Source organism: Eptatretus burgeri, chromosome 8 (assembly GCF_056783735.1).
Source record: "Eptatretus burgeri isolate ZD-2024b chromosome 8, Ebu_testis_v1, whole genome shotgun sequence".
Classification (NCBI taxonomy): Eukaryota; Metazoa; Chordata; class Myxini; order Myxiniformes; family Myxinidae; genus Eptatretus; species Eptatretus burgeri.
In genome coordinates, this window is record NC_140968.1 from 24,807,913 (window position 1) to 24,828,609 (window position 20,697).

At 43.6% G+C, this 20,697-nt stretch overlaps 1 protein-coding gene across 1 annotated transcript in view; it reads right to left on the reverse strand.

The window, feature by feature from the left end:
• Positions 1–20,479, reverse strand: part of FRRS1L (ferric chelate reductase 1 like) — a 29,085-nt gene extending 8,606 nt beyond the window's left edge. The window contains exons 1-4 of the mRNA XM_085891204.1: positions 19,905–20,479; positions 5,675–5,759; positions 5,445–5,583; positions 1,974–2,217 (exon numbers count right to left, since the gene is read on the reverse strand). Of these exons, the coding sequence (XP_085747330.1) occupies positions 1,974–2,217; positions 5,445–5,583; positions 5,675–5,759; positions 19,905–20,172 (736 nt within the window). The 5' untranslated portion in view covers positions 20,173–20,479. The remainder of the gene's footprint in view (positions 1–1,973; positions 2,218–5,444; positions 5,584–5,674; positions 5,760–19,904) is intronic.
• Between the last annotated feature and the right edge of the window lie 218 nt (positions 20,480–20,697).

Sequence of the window (20,697 nt, forward strand, 5' to 3'; positions counted from 1 at the left end):
TCTTTGCCGGTGGTCTTGGGGGAATGAGGTGGGGGGGGGGGTTGGAGGACACAAATTCTCCATGTAATTATGTGTATCGTGTAGCGCTGTCTCCAGGTGGATAAAGATATGCATCAAAAGAACGTGTTGCATGCTTGGAACAAGCTCGCCCGTTGGGTGGGTACTCTGCTCGTAATACATAATGAGTGATAATTGTAATAATTATTACAATGGTACATAATGATAGTCCTACGATTAATTTGCAATTGGTCACTGGCTTTGACACCAATACAAATTTATATTTCGGACCCTCGGCATCAAAAAGCTACATGTATATCGAACAAACAGTTTCAAAGCAAGTACCTTGCCACCATTAGAGCATTGAAAATTTAAATTGCATCAGATGTGGCAATAAATGTGAATTGGTGTTCCCAGCTTGCCGGCTTGATGACAGAAGATGCCATTTGCATTTTTGCCTTCTCCATCCCTATCATGTTTAGAATCCCGTGTGTGCATGGGCAACTTGCTAGTGATAATAATAATGATGATAATTGTGATAATAATAATAATAATAATGGTACATAATGATAATGCTAGTAATGACAATATTGAAAATGATAATGATGGTAATGGTACATGGTAATCATGGTACATCAGTACGTCTATTAATTACGTACTATTGCAATGTGAGTATCTATCTATCTATCTTCTTATTACTAAAACTCTCATCTTGTATACATGTATGTATGTATGTATGTATTTATGTATGTATATATGTATGTATGTTCCTGAAATACAGCCAAAATGGTACACGATAGCGCAAAAATTTTAGGGCCACCTTGCTCACCATTCTCCTGCGGTGTGAAGTATCAAGTTTCGTTCAAATCGGACAACGAAAAAATTATTAAAAAATCAATTCCCGATTCAGTCAAGTACTCTTCGGGAGAATTTGATCAATGCAAACAACCTCAGCGGTATAGTTTGCTGGAGCTATCTTTTTTTTTTCTTCTTTAAATGATGTTTTTCATCAACCGCTGTCACAACGGGAACCCAACTAGTGTTCATGGGTTGTCTAGTGTCCATTAAAATTACGTACAAATGCAATGTAAGTACTACGTCTATTAATTACATTTCATTGGAACGTGAGTATGTCTATAAATTAATCACTGTTTGAACGTGAGTTGGACTCTTGAGTACATCTATTAATTATGTATTATTGAAATGTATGTCCATTAATTATGTACTAATGCAATATGAGCAGATCTATACATGACATTCCAATGCAATGTGTGCACATCTACTAATTCCGTATTGATGAAATGAGTATTACGTCGATCAATTACATTTAATTGGAATGTACGAGTATGTCCATTAATTACGTACTATTGGAATGAGAGTAAGTCTATAATGTACTGTTTGAACGTGAGTTGGACTGAGTATGTCTATTAATTATGTATTATTGGACCGTGGCTACGTCTATTATTTCCGTACTATTGGAATGTACCTTTTAGACCCCTTTTACTCTTCAGACCGCTTAGACCCTTTTTATGCCCCATCAGACTTTTACACCCTTTTGTCCCCTTATACCCCTAAGACCTCTTAGATTGTGTAGACCTTTTAAACTCCTTTTTACCCATTTACAAGACCCTTCAGACCCCTTTAACCGTTTAGACCCTTTCAACCCGTTTGACCTTTTTCAGACCTCCACAACTTTTCAGACCTTTGGCCTTTTGACAATTGATGATGTTTCATTTGGTAAATCCTTCCATTGATTTGGCACACAAAATAAAGCACACTAAACAAGTCCTGGTGAGGGTCTGCAATCTCTGATTGCTATTTCAAGTTATTACAGGTCTATGTAAAAGTTTCCTTCCCAGAGGAAATAAAATAAGCCAGACATGGAAACTGCTGTCCATGTGTTGGGTGGATGATAAAGGGTGTGTTGCATGGACGATAAAGGAGGTGTTGGGTGGACCACAAAGGGTGTAACTCACCGTGGCTTGCTGGACCCCAAGCGAATAGGAAATACCAGCCCAAATGCAGGTCCACCATGTCTTCTTGCCTCCGGGATGACAGTGGGCGGCGGAAACGACAAGTGAGACGTCCATCGGCAAACATGCCCTCTTCATCTCGAGCTGGGTTTTGTCGGAGTTCTCGCACCCACTGACCGACCGTTTGGTAGTGCTGCACCCGAACGTTTCCCGCATGGTACACACAGGCCATGACATCATCACCGCCCTGTGGTCACAATCAATATGTTTTGTATACATTTGAAGGTGTCTTTATTGTTTCTGACAGTAATGAATGTGACCGATCTAACGTGGATTGGTATCAGAAGTTAAACTTACTGGCTAACATGTACACTTATGTTATATTATTACTGATGGCACAGCCATAGGCCGAGTGTGCGAGTATTGAGATTATCCCATCTGTGTGTTTGTTTGTCTGTTTGTCACAAGGATAACTGGACAATGATGGCAGCTAGAAGCGCCAACTTTTGCACAGAGCCTCATATTTTCAATGTCTCAGAAGAGTTAAATTTTGAGCTCACAAGGAAAATATAAAATTAAATTTAGTACACGACTATATTTTACTCATGCCCGTGGCTATATGCCGGTCCCATGAGTATTGGATAATCGTATCGCATTATACAATATGAAACTCTGTGCCAACTTGACGATTGTAACTTTTCATGTTGTCGAGTTATTCTACCAACAAAAAGCCAAGCATACAGACGCGTTGATCATAATACTCTCTCACCGAGCACAAACAAGAAGCACATCAAAAGAGCAAGCAGGTATAAAGAGCTCAATATAGTCCAATAGAGAGGGAGAGGAGTCTTTCATATGTGAGGCGATCTGAATTCAGGAATAGAAGGGCAAAGTTGGAGACCAGAGTAAATGAGCCTGTAGAGCAATAAGTTTTTAAAAGGTTACCAATAAAGCTACACACGTATTAATCAACATTCCAAATTGTGTTTTCTCCTCATCTTCAAGTAGTGGGGAGGGTAGGGGACCAAATTGAGTGTGGGAGGGGGGGGACCAAATATTTTGTGTCCAGAACCTGGCCATGGGTACCCCAAGCCATATACAAATTTTAAGGGGAATTGGTCAAGCGGTTTCATTCTGAAGTAAGAGTCGATTCATAGTACAATCAAACATTAACACCCAAAACAACCAAAAGTATAACAATGTATTACAAACTAAAACTGCAAATTCATAATCTATCTGGATATATACAGTAAGAGCAAGTTGTTTGTGTGTGAAGCTTTTTCTTTGATTTTTATACAATTGCATACCCCTGGGAAAATGACCTCGAAATTTGCTCCACCACATTATTTCAATACACGGTTGGTCAAAATCACAATAAAAACACGAAAAAGAACAATCACAGATTGCAGACCCTCACCAGGACTTGTTTTGTGTGATGTGTTTTGTGTGGTGTTTGTGTACTGGTGTGTTACGTGATTAATAAGACATAATTAGAACTGCCACTTTATAATTGCTTGCGGTGATGACCGGGCACCAAGACGCCCCACTTTGTTTGGACACCTGATCCTGACCCATGACGTTTTTTATTATCATTAAATTGAATTTAGAATGGGATTAAAATAAATTCAATTCAAATCAAATGGAAAACCAAATAGGTACAGTCCTGCATTGGAGTCATCAGGAAGAACCCGAACAAGCAAAAAGTAAAGATGAAGTCATCAGGAGGAACCTGGATAGGATTTGCATTTCAGCTGCTACTCCTCTACCATCAAACCCATCCAAGCACAGCCAAGTAAGATTTATTAAAAAAAAACACCCCCCCCCCCAAAAAAGCTCAAATGAGCTAAGATCCTTGCCCTCTTAATGATGACGTCATAAAAACGAATATGACGTCATTGTGATGTATCAGGTTTGCGATAAATTATCTGTGCTAATGCCCGGCTTGATTCCCGCAAACAAAATTCAAACAGCTTGCCTAGTTTCGGAGATAATGGTATCGGCGATCTCCATGAGCGGCGATATTATGACGTCAACTTTTTTTCTAGGAAGAATTTCCAAAATCGGAGATGGTTACTGCCTGCGCGTGGGCTTTCTGTATATAAATGGGAAGTTTCACGAAGATCCGATGAAAACTCTGGGTTGTGAAACAAAAAATAGGAATGACGTCATAAAATTGATATGACGTCATAGTGATGCATCATATGTGCGGTAATTCATCTCTGCTAATGCCCTGTTCGATTCCCGCAAACAGAATTCAAAAAGCTTGCCTAGTTTCAGAGATAATTTTTAAGGCGATTTCCATTTGCAAAGATATTTTGACATCATAACTTTTTTTTTCTTGGAGGAATTTTCAAAATCGGAGATGGTTCCTGCCAGCGAGTGGGCTTTCTGCATATACATGGCAAGTTTCACGAAGATCCGATGAAAACTCTGGGTTGTGAAACAAAAAAATGTCAAAAAAAGGAATGACGTCATAAAAATTGATATGACATCATAGTGATACATCATATGTGCGGAAATTCATCTCTGCTAATGCCCTGCTCGATTCCCACAAACATATTTCAAAAAGCTTGCCGAGTTTCGGAGATAATTTTTAAGGCGATTTCCATTAGCGGAGATATTTTGACATCATAACTTTTTTCTTGGAGGAATTTTCTAAATCGGAGATGGTTACTGTCTGCGCAGGGTATTTTTACATATTTATGCCACGTTTCAGGAAGTTTCGATGAAAACTGGAGGCTGAGAAACAAAAAAGTCCACAAGAACAACAACGTGAGTAAGACTTAGAGATCCTCCACGAGGATCTAAAAAAAACAATCCAGATCAAAAAACATAAATAATTCTGGCTACCAGATCATGTGTTCGATCAAGTTGAAATTTAAAACTTGTTTTCCCCATCACTACTAGATCATAATTGTGGTTTCACATCGATTGATTAAGTGGTTCCAGAGAAAACATTATTTAATATTTTTCTTCAATCCAATATAGCTGCCAAACCATGTGACCTATCAATTATTCCTTAGTACATTTGTACACCCATGGCCTGGGGAACCTTTGTGTGAAGTTTCCCCTCGATCTCCCCAACCATTCTGGAGAATATCTTTTGTTGGTTTTTGGGTAAATCCAATATGGTTGCCAAACCATGCGACCGATGATGTCGTATGTATGAACATTTTGTTCCTCATGGATAGGTGGTTATACATGTAAAGTTTCGCCTCGATCTGTTTGGCCACTTCAGAGAAGATTTTTGAAGGTTTAAAATTTAAAAAACAACAATATGGCTGCCAAATCATGTGACCGATAACGTCATCAAATTGTTTTCTTGTTTATTTTGTTTACAGTTTTTGACAGTTTCCCACTTTTTCGTTCAATCCCAACTCGCACGTCTGTAATGTAACACCGTGATGTCATTCATATGTCATATTGGTGATCCCAATTCAAAAAACAAACAACAGAGGTGAGTAAGGTAATGACCATTTTTCGGTCAGAAGAGAACCCGATAGCCACCCATCCATCAGTCTCGGCGCTCAGCTCAAACTCAACGTCGTCCGAAAGGCGCCGGTAGCTGAGAAAATACTCGCAAGTATCAGCGGTACAATCCGGGGCTCCATACCTGCAAACAATTCGAAAGAATGAAGAATGTGTACACAAGTAAAGGAATGAAGTACGTTTGCTATCGCCGTGAGTTAGGCCCCAGCGCTCACCGGAAGCATCCTTTGTCGGAGCCGCAATCATCAGAACGGATTGGCACAAATGGGTCGACTGGCGGAGGTGAAGGGAGTGGTCCATCTGGAGACAGACGGGGCAGGGTGACACATGGACATGTTAAGAGTACGACTGCTGATGTACGATGGAGAATGTCGAGTGAGGAAGATCAGGAGTGCAAGTTGGAAGAGATTATCTCATCATTTCTGACCACATGAGAGATCACAGGGTCATCTTAAGGATGAATTTTGATGTGTTTTGTTTTGTTGTTGATGATAGTGTTGCGGTTCTCAGAACCGCATGCATACAACAGATAGGTGTCCCAAGATAGTTATCCCATTAGTGTACGTGTAGTTAGTTCCCTACCTTTTGTCTAGCGGGACAGCAGGGAGTGCGTTGCGATGGGCTATTATTTAGGTTTATTAAATCATTTTCCCCTCCATTCCACTTCCCACTCTTCCTCTTTTCACTCCTGAGGTAAATCTGCCTCGCTTACCCCTCGTCTCGCTTACCACAGCATGACAACCCACAGTACCCTCCCCAACGATCACTTCTGAGGCAAAATCGCAACATGCACTTGGGAGTAGACTGGGCGTTGAGCTTCCACACCCGAGGCCAGACATGTGCGGCGTGTCACGTACGCTTTTGCACCCAGGTGGGCGGGCTATACCGGAATCTGGCCGAAGCCCGGCCCATGAGGGAGGGTCGGGGCCAGTCGGAACGCCGACTCGGGTGATTACGTCGGGTTTGTATGGTCCCTCCCCCGAGCTCTATAAAACACAAATATTACATCATCTCTGGAGGAGAAGTCCTCCGTGAGGGTGGTTATGTGAAGGGAGTGTGTGTGTTTCACACTGTGTCTCCTGTCCTCGACTCCGCCCATGTCTCGCCTCGACGGTCCGCCTTCTGTTCCTCGTCTCTGTCAACACGACGTCGAACCGCCTCCGGCCTCTCGACTCCACCTACTGCTCCACCCTCGCCCTCTGGACTCCTCCCTTCTCCACTCAAGCTCCTCCTGTTCGGAACACGATCTCCACACGTGCGGCTGTGGCCAGAACAACGCGGCTATTGTCGGGTGCCGCACCACGGAGCATCCCTCCCCCGAAACACCCAGGTACCGAAAACTATCACCTCAACCCCCTCCCTCCCTGGCTGCAAAAGTCCTTTTTATTTAATTGGGGTTTCTTTTTCTGTGTGCGTGTCTGAGTGTGCTGGCACCTGTCTGTTAAGTAAGCCTGGAGAAGATCTTTTATTGTCGTTACTGTGAATAATCTCACGTCAAGTCTGCATTGTGTCTGCTTTATTAAGTTGCTTGTATAATTGTCGCACCCACCACACCCCTCTCCTCTTTCCCTGCGTTAGATACCCAACGAGAGGGGGAGCACTCGGTAGAGTGCAAAACTTCCGCCGCCAATACTGCTAGGTCACTCAAGTGAACCTGATATCCTATTCATTCAATTTGACGTCAACAGTGCTCAGAGTTATAGTTTGCAACTTTCCCTTTTACTTTTAACTTTTACATACTCAATTCATTCGTCATAACTAGATTCCTTGAGACAGAAATTGATTTTACGTGGGTATATCCACCTGAAGTTCCAAAATCAGCCGCAATTATAATTTTGGCATGTTTTTTTTGTTGGAAATCACTTCTAACATGTAGAAATGCAAAAAAAAAAAAAAAAAAAATCGAAATTTTTTTGAAAAAAAAGTTGCAAAATTTTGTTTTTTTTTCTCTAACAATTTTTATTTTTAGGGTTGGAAATCACTTAAAACATGTAGAAATGCAAAAACAAAAATTCAAATATTTTTTCAAAATGGCCGCCATATTGGACTTTGGGCCAAGTCCAAAATCTAATGGCATGATCCTTGGACCATACCTAATCCCCCCACCAAGTTTCGTCGAAATCCGTCAAGTAGTTTTTCTGTAATACTGTTCACAAACAAACAAACAAACAGACAGGAGTGAAAACAGTAACCTCCGTCCATCTTCGATGGCGGAGGTTAATAAACCTTTGTTGTGCCACAAGCTTTTCCTCGCTTGCTGTAAATAAATAATTGTTGTAGAAATGCTCCCAGCTCGCCTTTGTCTTTCCCTCATTAGTCCAGCATGGCTCGAATCCAGGTTGAGCCGGGTCTTTATTCCCAACGGTCCGTTCCTTCTAGCCGGTACGTCCTTGGCAGTGTCGCTCGGCTGTATCCGATCCAGAAAGGTGATCCGATCCGGTTCAGACAAGGCGTACCAAGGGCGTAGTTCCCTGGTGGTTAAACCGCGTGGTTAATTAGGTAACCTGATTCCATAGGCGGGAGGACCCTAGGTCACGAGGTTGAGTTATTGGCGTCCACGGTCGGTTAAGCGACCCGCCGCGTCACGGAATTATCCGTGAGAGACGGCCTACAATTCCTGGGAGTCTGGTGAGAATCGACGTAGCTTCCCCCACCTAGTGGTCTTCTTACCGGACCCCGCAACAATAAATTGCCAAGTTCCTTTTGCAGGTTGAAATTGAATGGTAAGTGGTTGAGTGTACTTGTACAAGAGGTCATTAGCAAGTATGTAGTCTGACACCAAGTAATTCATTCAATGGAGCTTGTGGCTGCTGGTTTACATCATCTCTGGAGGTGCATCTGTGCTGACTTATAATACAGGGCAACTCGCTTAAAAGCAAACGGATTTAAGAAATAGCGATCGGGATGGGGGCAAGGGAAGTAAAATGCAACCACAAGACAGAGATAATCAGATGGCAAGCTTAAATGGCTGTAACAGTTCCTCAATTATACTTAGCCCTCATCTTATCACAGGCAGACCCAGTCAGGAATACAGGATGAAAGAGAATGACAGTGGCATAGATGTATATGTGTGTTTCTAAAGAACTTAACGAGGGCAGGGTAACTTTCCCATAAAGCAGTCACCGATGTGCAGGACAATGACAGTCAGTGGCTGTCAAAAACTCGACCAACCTTATGCACTTGGACACAGAGCTCAGCAGCCACAGCTTCAAGTTGCCTCTGGTTCTTTGGACTTTGCGAAAAGAAGGTATACAGTGAATACATCAACAGGTGAAAATGGCTTGCTTCATTCACTCTCCGAACAGCGTCATGAAAACTGAGCTCTAATTAGTTTATGGTTCACCAAACACCGAGTTCGAGTTTATGCAAAGAATCGTGATGAGTTAATCTTTCCTCGCAGAACTCATGTTGCCCCTTTATACTTCCCAAGCATTGATGTTGCTCCATGAGTTTCAAAACCTAGTAAATGCTCTTTTAGTACATCTTCAGAGATGCCATACAGAGATGCAGGGTGGAAAGCAGTTCATCTGCAATGCCAACACCTATTCCTGACTTCAGCTCTAAAATGTTTTTTAAAATAGTTGCAAGGTACATCCTCAAATACAATTCGAATGTAAATTATTGGACAAGATAAGTTGGAGGCACATGTGCTTTCATCAATCAGGATACTGAATCATGAATCAGTTGCTCGAATCAAATCTGTAGTTAGCAAGTTGCAAAGCCATTTTCTCTGCAACAAACATCAGCATGTTACGACATGCGTGGTCAGAATGCAATACTTTTCCCGAGATCTAATCCATTGAGCTGCTGTCGCTGCAAAATGCTAGCATGCATCTTAAATGATAGATTTTCTTTACATGTCATAGCCTGGTGTTTGCTTAAAGGGGAACCCAAGCGCTCACCTCGGGAACCCAAATGACCACCTCAATGCTCATCTATCCCTTGATACCTTACAAGATAGATGTGATGTCTTTTTCTGACTTGCGATTTGTAAAGTAGATAATTTTGTGATTACAAGTCGAAATCATCTTTTCTTCATGATTAGCCATGACGTCGCACCCGGGAGCAGATCGCCATATTCGTACTGTCTAAGGGTTCCATCGCGGTACGATTTAACGCATACGGAGAATAATTTTTGATTTTCCACAAATATGTTGAGTTGATGCGTCCTTGGTGGTGGTAGGAATACAAACCGAGATGATTTTGTGCTGCAGAAATGGCTGAAAGACCCTGAGTTTGACAGAAATTGGACAAGGTTTGTCCATGTCGTGTCGCACCTTCATGTCCGTGCCATTTCCCTGCTGGAGTCATACAACTGATTTATCAATTAATACAAAAGGAGGGGAGGTGTATATTTGGTAGTATGGCAAGCCTATGTTTTGGCTGCCAGGATGTGTGACCACCTCCTTTCTGAGCTGGACTTTGAGGCGCCACCAAGGGCCGAGGTAATCGCGATTCCCGAACGGTGCTGGAAAGCCCGCATTGTGACGCGATCCCCGGGAGCCCTCCAGCAGACTTGCCACACACAGGTCCTTTCCTTTTTGAGGAAATACCGGCGCTGGCACAGGTGTTGAAAGGTGATCATGACGGTGCAATATGGTCAATGTTTCTGCATCCATTACCCGGGCCTCACGTCATCCTCTCGGCTGACGTAACCTCTGCCACTGACCTTCTAATGGGCCTCCCGCTCTCCTGTCCTATCCTCAACATTGTACACCTCTGGTGGGCACAGTCTGCAATGACATCTACGAGACAAGCTTTTGGGCACCTCGATGACCATGGATCACTAGTTTGCCAGAAATTAGATGAGGTTTTTCCACGTAGTGTCCCACCGTCATGTCCGTGCTGTGTTTGTACTGGACTAATAAAACTTATTTATCAATTAATACAAAATCCCTTATAGACTGTCAATTGAACGGAAAAACAAAACCTACCAATTTGGAGTTAACATGCGAACGACATTTTCATCTTCAACAACACCTCCATTGATAGTCATCTTCATTTGAAACGCTCGCGTAAGGCTCGAAATGATTCGGCTCCATAATTCCACCAAAAGCGTTTCCATCACTAATTTTGTCTCCAACTGTTCCTTAAAAATCCCACTGATCAGTTTCAGCATTCTGAGAACATTCAGAGTTGCTAATGACGGTGGAATCGGTCTCGAAATCCGAGCTCAACATGCACTGGTTGTCCATGTAAAGCCGCCATTTGGTTCAAGGTGTGTTCTGACTGCCGTCACTGGCAAAAATCAAAAATCCACACTCGAGGGCTTTTTCTGGCACTTTGTGATTGGCAAATAAAAATTCAAATTTTTTTCCCTTCAAATTCGACAGTGAAGGCCCTGTCACACCTTGACGATTTAGCCAGCGTCGAATACATTATGGGTAAGTTTTGTATACGTTAAGAGCATGCTGGCATACATCGTAGTACGCTGGCGTAGATCGTAGCACGCTGGCATACGTCGTAGTACGCCGACAAATTTTAAGCATGTTCAAAATTTTTCGACGTATGCCAGTGAATGACACACGTTCCGCATACGCTGGCCATAAGTTGTAGGCAAGTTACGCGATCGTTGACACACGTCGACACATGTTACTTGTGAGGTACTCATACGTCGAAACACATTGAGGTAATGTTTAGCGTCAGTGTTCCAGACTCCCTGGTTTTTTTTTCTTCGGTATGACGGTGATGTTGACACTTCCATTTCTAGTGCGGTTATAATATAATATAATTAATAGGCTGCCTCTCAACAATTTAACTCATAACCGCACTAGAAATCGAAGTGTCAACATCACCGTCTTGCTGAAGAAAAAAAAAAAAACAACCAGGGCGTCTGGAACACTGACGACGTGTTTCGACATTACCTCGACGTGTTTCAACTTATGAGTACCTTACAAGTAACGTGTGTCGACGTGTGTCAACGATCACGTAACTTGCCTACAACTTATGGCCAGCGTATACGGAACGTGTGTCAAACGCTGGCATACGTTGAAAAATTTTCAACATGCTTAAAATTTGTCGGCGTACTATGAAGTATGCCAGTGTGCTTTAGCGTGCTCTTAACGTATACAAAACTTACCCATAACGTATTCGACGTGTGCCAGCGTATTCGGCAATTTTTTTCATACATCGGCATACGCTGGCTAAAATGTCAAGGTGTGACAGCGGCTTGACACTTCGATGTCGAGTGCGGTTATGATTTGAATCGTCGAGCCGCAGCCTTTTAATAGGCTACGCCATGTGATTGTCGGCGATACGCTGCCGCGCGCTATGCATAAGTTAGACTATCGTTGGGCATAGGTTGTGAACGCCGACAACACACTCAGCATTCGTTGATACAAGTTATCTATATGTTATCGAAACGTTCTGTGTACGTTACTAATACGTTATGCATACGTCCAACTCGTTATGTAGACGTCCAAAACTGGAAAAAAAACATCAATAGTTCAGCATATGCCAGAATTAAAAAAAAAAATTTGATACCTTGCCATACGCTGGCAAAAACGTCAAGGTGTGACAGGGCCTTGATTAATGATTTTCAAGGGATATCAAGAAAAAAAAATTCGTTAAACAAAAACATTTTTTAAATGTCTGTTTGAAATACAGCAACAACGTAAGGATGTTGACCAAGTCGATCTGAATTGTTTAATTTGCTGTGCCACGTCCACGTACAGTTAGTTTTGTTGGCCGATGATAAGGGGAAAGTGGCATCCGATCCACTTTATACAGCTGAACTTCATGATCGAGATCCAGTGAAACCAAACTCCATTCCATTTTTAAAAATCATGTTACTATGATGTCTTACTGATCTTGTACTGTTGTCTCATTAAATCAAGCTTCAAAAAGAAAATTTCTAAAAAATCAATTAATTTAAAATGGATGCAGCATACCTTTATCATTTTTACATGTCAAACGTTAAAATTTCACTAATTAAATCACATGGCATATAAAACAAGCCGGTAGGCGACATGGGTGGTCACTAAACTAAGGCGAATTTGAAATATGTAGATAAGAGAACACATCAGATGGCATTTTTGCCGTTCGTTGTTCCATATCGGAACATGACGAGCAACTGTCCATTCATCATTTGTGTTCGATTCCCTAACCCTACGTGAGGGAATCCCAACGTGAACGTTGGGGTGAAAGCATATAGTAATATAATTGCATACTAGTCATACAGTTTTTGACGGATCGGGCTGAAAATTTTTGACAGAGGTTGATTATAATGCGCATAAAAGCACGGAAGCCGATTTTTTGATTTTCGAATGTTTTTTTTTCGGATTTTTTTCAAAAATTTCAAAGTCCCGTTGCTAGGCAACGGTGGCGTCCATAGCAATGGTGCTCAAAAGCAAACAACTCGATCCTGGTATGAACCTACCAGTCAAGTTTCATCAAAATTGGTTGACTCCTCTGGCCTCCAGAGCTGTCCATTACATACAAACAAACAGACAGACAGAAAACCTGAGACTAAGGGTAGTTTAGCGACCACCCAATACTTTAACGGGGGGGGGGGATTAGGGGAATAAATTTATCCCCCCCTCCCCAGGATAGCAATTTGAAGTGCAATGCCAGGGAAAAGGAAAGCAAAGCCAGGGAAATCCTCTCCCCCCCCCCCCACAACATGTCAAATCGTAACCTGGGGGTTGGCATTCATAGGGAGAAAGAAATTCCTCCTTTATTGCACTGCTGAGTGCAGAGAGAAGAGCAATATCATAAAGATGATGTCGCTGGCACCCACAGTGCTCCTGGAAGTGACGTCATTTCCCCCAATCTCAGTGGCTGTGTTTGTGTGAGTCAAGTCTGGTGTTTTCTCGTGTATCCGTCTGCATGTGTGTGTGATTTTGGCTCATCTACGAGCCTGAGCGCTTGTAAATAACAATAAAATAAATGTAGTGCCATATAAAGGATATAAAGGAACTTTGGCGGAAGAGAGACCATTCGGGCCATCATGCTTGCACAACACCAGCGTCACATACACACAAGTTCCCAACCAGTCCAACCAGTATCCCCGTACCCCTCTTTCTCCAATAGTTGTAGTTGCACCTACCTATCTAATTCCAACTTAAACTATCAACTCTTTCTGCTGCCACTACCTTTATAGAGACCATTCCACTTATAAACTACTCTCTGGGTGAAAGACTATGAGTGATACCACCATGAGGTCATTTCACTTATAAATGATAAGGAGCAGATAACACGGTTCCATCAGGCTGTTGTAATTGTCAGGTAATTCATTGCCAATAGAGTGTGGAATATTTATGGAGATTGCTATGAATGTCCTTTCACAGCATAATAGTCACTAACTGTAAAGGATGCTAAGGTTTCTTGGTGAAGTACATTGGATGAAATTGACTGAATAATTTGAAGTTGTATCATTTTCTTACTTCCAATAGGTGGGTGAACCAGCAACTCTGAGCCTATACACTGCCCGTGTGTGCAACCGAGCCACGAAAATGCACACAACTCGAAATTGTTTGAATGTCGACATGTTTAGATCTCCGCATGCACTGTCTGGACCCAAGAGCTCTTAAATGAGGTAACATTCTGCATCATATGTGCTGTGGTTACGACGTTTACCCCGTTCAGACGCAATCACTCAACTTGCATTTATATCGGTATATAGACTACCCCGTGTGCATGAGGCACAAAGCGGAGTTAAACAAAGAGAAAAGGGCAAAGATAAATGGCCAACAAGCAGAATGTACTCTTTAAATATCGTGCTGGGAAGTGTATATGACTCGAGTTGTACGCCGCGGTAAGTGTATTAATGATATCCAGGAGGTTCCACTGGGCAAACAACTAATCAAGCTTTTGAATAACCGATTGAGTAGTGACTGAGCCAAATGGCAGAGCTTCAGGCCAATTTGAATGGAGACCAAACACTGTAGTGATACTAAGGAACTATTTTATTATGATTGTTACCTTGCGCATGTACATGTGCAAGATACGGTTTGCCCTCTTCCTGTATACTAATGGTGATATGAAGTAAACCGCTCAGAGACTATTCTGCCATTGTCCATTTGTATTGGTATCATGGTAGCAGCAGTGAAAGGACTTATAGATAATCTATGGTAGAACTGAACCAGCAGGAACTCTAAAACAATAAAGTTTTTGGGAGTTGAACTCTGAGAGTGGAACGCCAACACGACAGCAGCTGACGACGCCAAAACGTACATGGATGGAACAACCTCACCGGCGTGGCATAACGAGTGATACAGGATTGTCCCACATGGTGTGTGGAATTGCCGCACGACAGCAGCCGAAACTCACCGCCATTACTGTGCATGGCAACGAGACTTTTTTATTTTAAATACTTCCACTTATTGTGGTTGCATGATTTCATGCTTTCAACTGGCTATGATCAACGGTGCATCACCACTGCTACTGCGTGGAGGCAGCACCGATGCAATGCCCCATTACCAGTTCACTGCGATTCATTTCGCCGACCTTGTAAGGATGACAGGCTGAGTCAACCCCACCTGGCGTTAATTCAACGAAAAAAAACAGGGACTCAAACTCAGGACCCTGACGTCCCAAGCCAGCCACCTTAACCGCTAAGCCAACACCAGGGAAATGCTTGATATACAGCATAGTTATTCCCATAATTAATGTTTAGAATAAGCATGAAGTAATTAAATGTCATTTTAGATATGCATCGCCAATTCATATTGCTCGAAAAGGTGGACCCAAACCAGTATGCGGGTCTAAAACCATTATTCATGCGAGTCTTTATTTGATGTTTTACTCCTCTGTTTTATGTGTAAATGTACCCTTTCGTGAGCAGTGGCCACCAGCCCTTCATTTCGTTGAGAAAAGACACCCACTATGCAAGGTGAGAGGTCATGCAAGGGTGCCCCACCCCAGACAGGACAATCAACCAATGGGGAGTAGGATGGGAGCAGCATGGAGTGTCACCGATGATGTGTGGGCCTGAGGTAATAAAGGGGAACGCTGTCGGAACGACGGCACAGATGTCGGGATTAATAGCAGCAACAAGGTCTGCAAATTGGCTGAGCTGCTGAGCGACGCCATGCTTCCACCTGACCTGCCATGCCTCGCTCCGATGACACCATGCCTCCTCCACCAAGTCAATCCTCCCTCCTTCCATCCAGGCTGGGGAAATGACCCGAGCAGGCAACTGGAAACATTATCAACTTTGGCCTAGCGACTCTGCTTGTGCTGTGGTGACCTATGTCCTCCATCATGTGTGTCTGAAAGCCTAAGGCATAAGTACTTAAGGTTCCCAACCATCACTTGTACTGTTCTGTGGGGCATACATTCGGTAAGGGGTAATGTTGGGGATTTATCATTTGTGATCACTTGTTTTGTACATACGTACCTCTTCCCCACACAAGAAACTTGTTAAACCTGACTTGTTATTTGGCTCATCCTGCTTGCTCGTGACGGTTTCATCTGGCAGCTCTAAAATAATCTGATTGGTCGCGGTCTTGTACCGCTAGTGTACTCGGCAACATGTGGGATTTGGTTGCTCGGCCAAAGGTAAGATATGTCCCGAAATTGCTGTCGGCATGCCACTCGCCAGGCACAGAGATTTCAATGTACACGATAACATGACATTGGACATGGGATCTGACAGGCAATCTCTGCAGCGGGGGACTGACATGGCCACTCAGTGATTCAACAGATTTGAACCTGGGGAACCAGATCGGACTGGTGAACCGTAACTGTATGTATGTATCATCTACTCCTCCGACAGGATTTGACTTAGGAAGCTGAAACTTTCAGGGATATTAATGAGGCCACCCTGAAGTTGTGCCTGTGCAAGTTGTTTGATTCCATCAAGTTTTGAAAATTTCACCGATCTTGGCATTTTATTCCCCAGATTTCAATGATACACAATAACAACCTCTACCCATTCATCATCAAGAGGAAGCAATTCCTAATCCATCCTGCTTTTGGAGTGACAGCCAATGAGTCTCAGGGTCAAACATTGAGGAAAATTGGAATTTACCTGTCTAACACAAATGTTCTCCTGGGCAGTATTATGTGACAACTCCAGAGTTGGATCAAGAAGTGCTATCAAGATCATTAATGCACATGAAACGTTAATTTCATTTCATGAACAAACCACAAACTCACATTGGCTCACTGATCATTTGTAATCTTTCATCCACAATCTGGCCTTGTTCGTCAGTCGGTCTCATGTACGTTTATTCCTGACCTTTGTACAACCCCTTCTTGTTCATCTTGCATTAGGATCCAAACTCAAAAACGAAGGTACACAACACGTCTAACCAGTAGTGTGCAAAGACGTGTGCACATACAGTGGGGAGAACAAGTATTTGATACACCGCCGATTTTGCAGGTTTTCCCACTTACAAAGCACGTAGAGGTCTGTAATTTTTTTATCATAGGTATACTTCAACTGTGAAAGACGGAATATAAAACAAAAATCCTGAAAATCACATTGTACGATTTTTAAATAATTAATTTGCATTTTATTGCATGAAATATGTACTTGATCACCTACCAACCAGTAAGAATTCCGGCTCTCACAGACCTGTTAGTTTTGTCTTTAAGAAGCCCTCCCATTCACCACTCATTACCTGTATTAACTGCACCTGTTTGAACTCGTTATCTGCATAAAAGACAGCTGTCCACACTCAATCAGACTCCAACCTCTCCACCATGGGCAAGACCAGAGAGCTGTCGAAGGACATCAGGGACAAAATTGTAGACTTGCACAAGGCTGGGATGGGCTACAGGACAATAGGCAAGCAGCTTGGTGAGAAGGCAACAACTGTTGGCGCAATTATTTGAAAATGGAAGACGTTCAAGATAACAGTCAATCTCCCGAGGTCTGGGGCTCCATGCAAGATCTCACCTCGTGGAGCCTCAATGATCATGAGAAAGGTGAGGTATCAGCCCAGAACTACACGGCAGGACCTGGTCAATGACCTGAAGAGAGCTGGGACTATAGTATCAAAGAAAACCACAAGTAACACTATGCCGTCATGGATTAAAATCCTGCAGCGCACGCAAAGTCCCTCTGCTCAAGCCAGCGCATGTCCAGGCCCGTCTGAAGTTTGCCAATGACCATCTGGATGATCCAGAGGAGGAATGGGAGAAGGTCATGTGGTCTGATGAGACCAAAATAGAGCTTTTTGGTTTAAACTCCACTCGCCGTGTTTGGAGGAAGAAGAAGGATGAGTACAACCCCAAGAACACCCTCCCAACCATGAAGCATGGAGGTGGAAACATCATTCTTTGGGGATGCTTTTCTGCAAAGGGGACAGGACGACTGCACCGTATTGAGGGGAGGATGGATGGGGCCATGTATCGTGAGATCTTGGCCAACAACCTCCTTCCCTCAACAAGAGCATTGAAGATGGGACGTGGCTGGGTCTTCCAGCATGACAACGACCCGAAACACACAGCCAGGGCAACTCAGGAGTGGCTCCGTAAGAAGCATCTCAACGTCCTGGAGTGGCCTAGCCAGTCTCCAGACCTGAACCCAATAGAAAATCTTTGGAGGGAGCTGAGAGTCTGTGTTGCCCAGTGACAGCCCCAAAACCTGAAGAATCTGGATAAGATCTGTATGGAGGAGTGGGCCAAAATCCCTGCTGCAGTCTGTGCAAACCTGGTTAAGAACTTCAGGAAACGTCTGATCTCTGTAATTGCAAACAAAGGTTTCTGTACCAAATATTAAGTTCTGTTTTTCTGATGTATCAAATAATTATTTCATGCAATAAAATGCAAATTAATCATTTTAAAATCATACAATGTGATTTTCAGGATTTTTGTTTGATTCCGTCTTTCACAGTTGAAGTGTACCTCTGATAAAAATTACAGACCTCTACCTGCTTTGTAAGTGGGAAAACCTGCAAAATCGGCAGTGTATCAAATACTTGTTCTCCCCACTGTACATCAAATGTGGTGTGTGTCGAGAGGGGGGGGGGGGGGGGAGAGAGAAAGAGAAAGAGAAAGAGAAAGAGAAAGAGAGAGATGAACGAGTCTTGCAGGTGAGGTTCGTATCGATCAGAGTCAGCGGACAGATAGAACAATTAATTAAATCGACATAACATTGTTCGAGGAATTCTAAACTGGAAGCAAGGCGAAGCTGATGTTTTTGGTGTTCACCACATGGAATATGGCTTTCAATCTTGACAAGTCTCAGTGTCTCTCTCTCTCTGTCTCTCTCCCTCTCTGAAAGGATTGGATGGAAAACCTCCTCTCCGGCCACTCACCCCACCCCCCATCTACTTTCTTAAAAAAAAATACTCTTGAGGAGCTTGTCACTCAAACCCCTGGGTCTCATTTATCAGCCATCATCTTTCTTGGGAAAAGCACACCTCTACGATGGCTTCCAAAGGAAGTTGCTGACTGAGCCTCCTCCATTGTGCAAAGTCACACCTGAACTCTTATTCACCTACAAGCCCTTCATCCGCAGCTTGATGGATTACTGCTCTCTCCTGTGAACTGGCACACCTGCCTCACACCTTGTTCAGCTTGATGCCGTATAAACCAAGGCCTTCAAGGTTATTGGAACCTCCTGGTTTGAAGCTGGGTCTATGAGCTTATCACTTTCCCATCACAGACAAGTTGGTGGTCTCCCTGTCTTCTAGCACCTCCTTTCTGGTCTTTCACCCTCTGCTACTTCCATGTTTTGTCCCCCCAGGTTTCTGCAGGGCACACGCAGTCACTAATGATGAAAGTTATGGTCCACTGGCCCGTAACCCTCTTCTGGTGAAACTCCCTAAATCCAGAATCACTGCTCGCCTCCACTCATTCGGTCATCCTGATTTTTTTTCCCCACTTGTAGAACAAACTTCCACATCCTCCTCAATCTCTTTCCTCCCTCCATATCTTCAAAACAGCTGTTCATCACCATCTCAGATTATCCCCCATCCAAAACCATGATCCTATCGACACGTGTAAATCAACCCCCTTCTTCCCCCAAACCCACCTCTTTCCAAATTTCCAGTTTTCCCATCCCAAGGGTTTGCCTCTGCATCCACCTTGCCCACGCCATGCGTTCTCCACTACCCCTTATTGCTCCCGACTAGTCACATCGCTCATTTGTCGGTCTCCCTCTATTTTGTCCTCCAGCTTCAACCCTGCTGTTTGTTTTCCCCCTTTAGTTCAATTGTCCCTTTTGTTCAGTTACGTCCGGATCTGCTCTGGGTTCTCGCTCTTCCACGAGCCTCGACTTTGTTGCCAAAACAACCCTGGACTTTGCTCCGACGAAGCGTTCATGCCAGAAACATCACATTCTCCTTGATTTGCTTTCCACGACAATCATCATACTTCGATCAATGTTCTATTGATGTCATCCATTGTTCCAGCTTCGGCCCTCTCCGCCGACGCAGATCGAGCCTTCATCACCTGCAAAACTAGTTTATCATTCATTCTAGAAACAGTTCGCTCACTCCCTGCTCACTCACATATGTCCCAGCTGTCCGACCTTCCTGCATGACCTCTCACCTTCCCCAAGCAGTTGAGAACGGTACAACTCGCGTGAGAATGTCGCGTGCGAGTCCCAGTGAGCACCCTTGCCATCGGAGCTGTCCGCAGCAGCACTGGACAAGAACCAAACTGCCGGACACAGCAGCATTAGCAACAGCAGCGGTGGGGCCCAGGACAGCCCATGGTGGTGGACAAGGCCCAAGTCAGACGCAGCTGGGGATTCAAACATGTCGGACGAGACGCGGGTCGATAGAGATTCCGTTTCGGGGATGAATTCTGTTTTCATAGGAAGGGGTCACACTCACTCCTGAGCCCCGAATGGAAACTAGGCCAACCAGTCACGTGCCCCCCCCCCACTCCGAACCGGTACCCCAAACGTTATGTATCCGGTACTCAAGTGGTAATCTCCATTCCAAGTCCAAGCAAAGACACAAATTGTCCACAACTAATGAGACAAGACCCAATCACGCGGCGATGTATGTACAACCCACGGTATAGCAGCGGGTAGCGACCCCTGCGGACACCAAACGGAACAACATAAACCAGTGTTCGTGTCTCCTTGCTTGTGTTTATACCCAAGACCTGATGGTCTAAATCCGAGGATGGCTCAAATTGCCAAAAACGACATGTTAGGCCTTAGGGTGGAGGGTTATCACAAAGCACTCTGTCCCTCGGATGGACGTTAAGTTGGGTGTTCGGTCTGCTATCTCCCTTCTCTCAGTTGAGGTTCCACGGTGTTTGTGAGTTATAAATTACAAAATTGGAAATTCCTGCCGTGACTGTATGCTGGGAAGGCAAAGGCAAACCACCT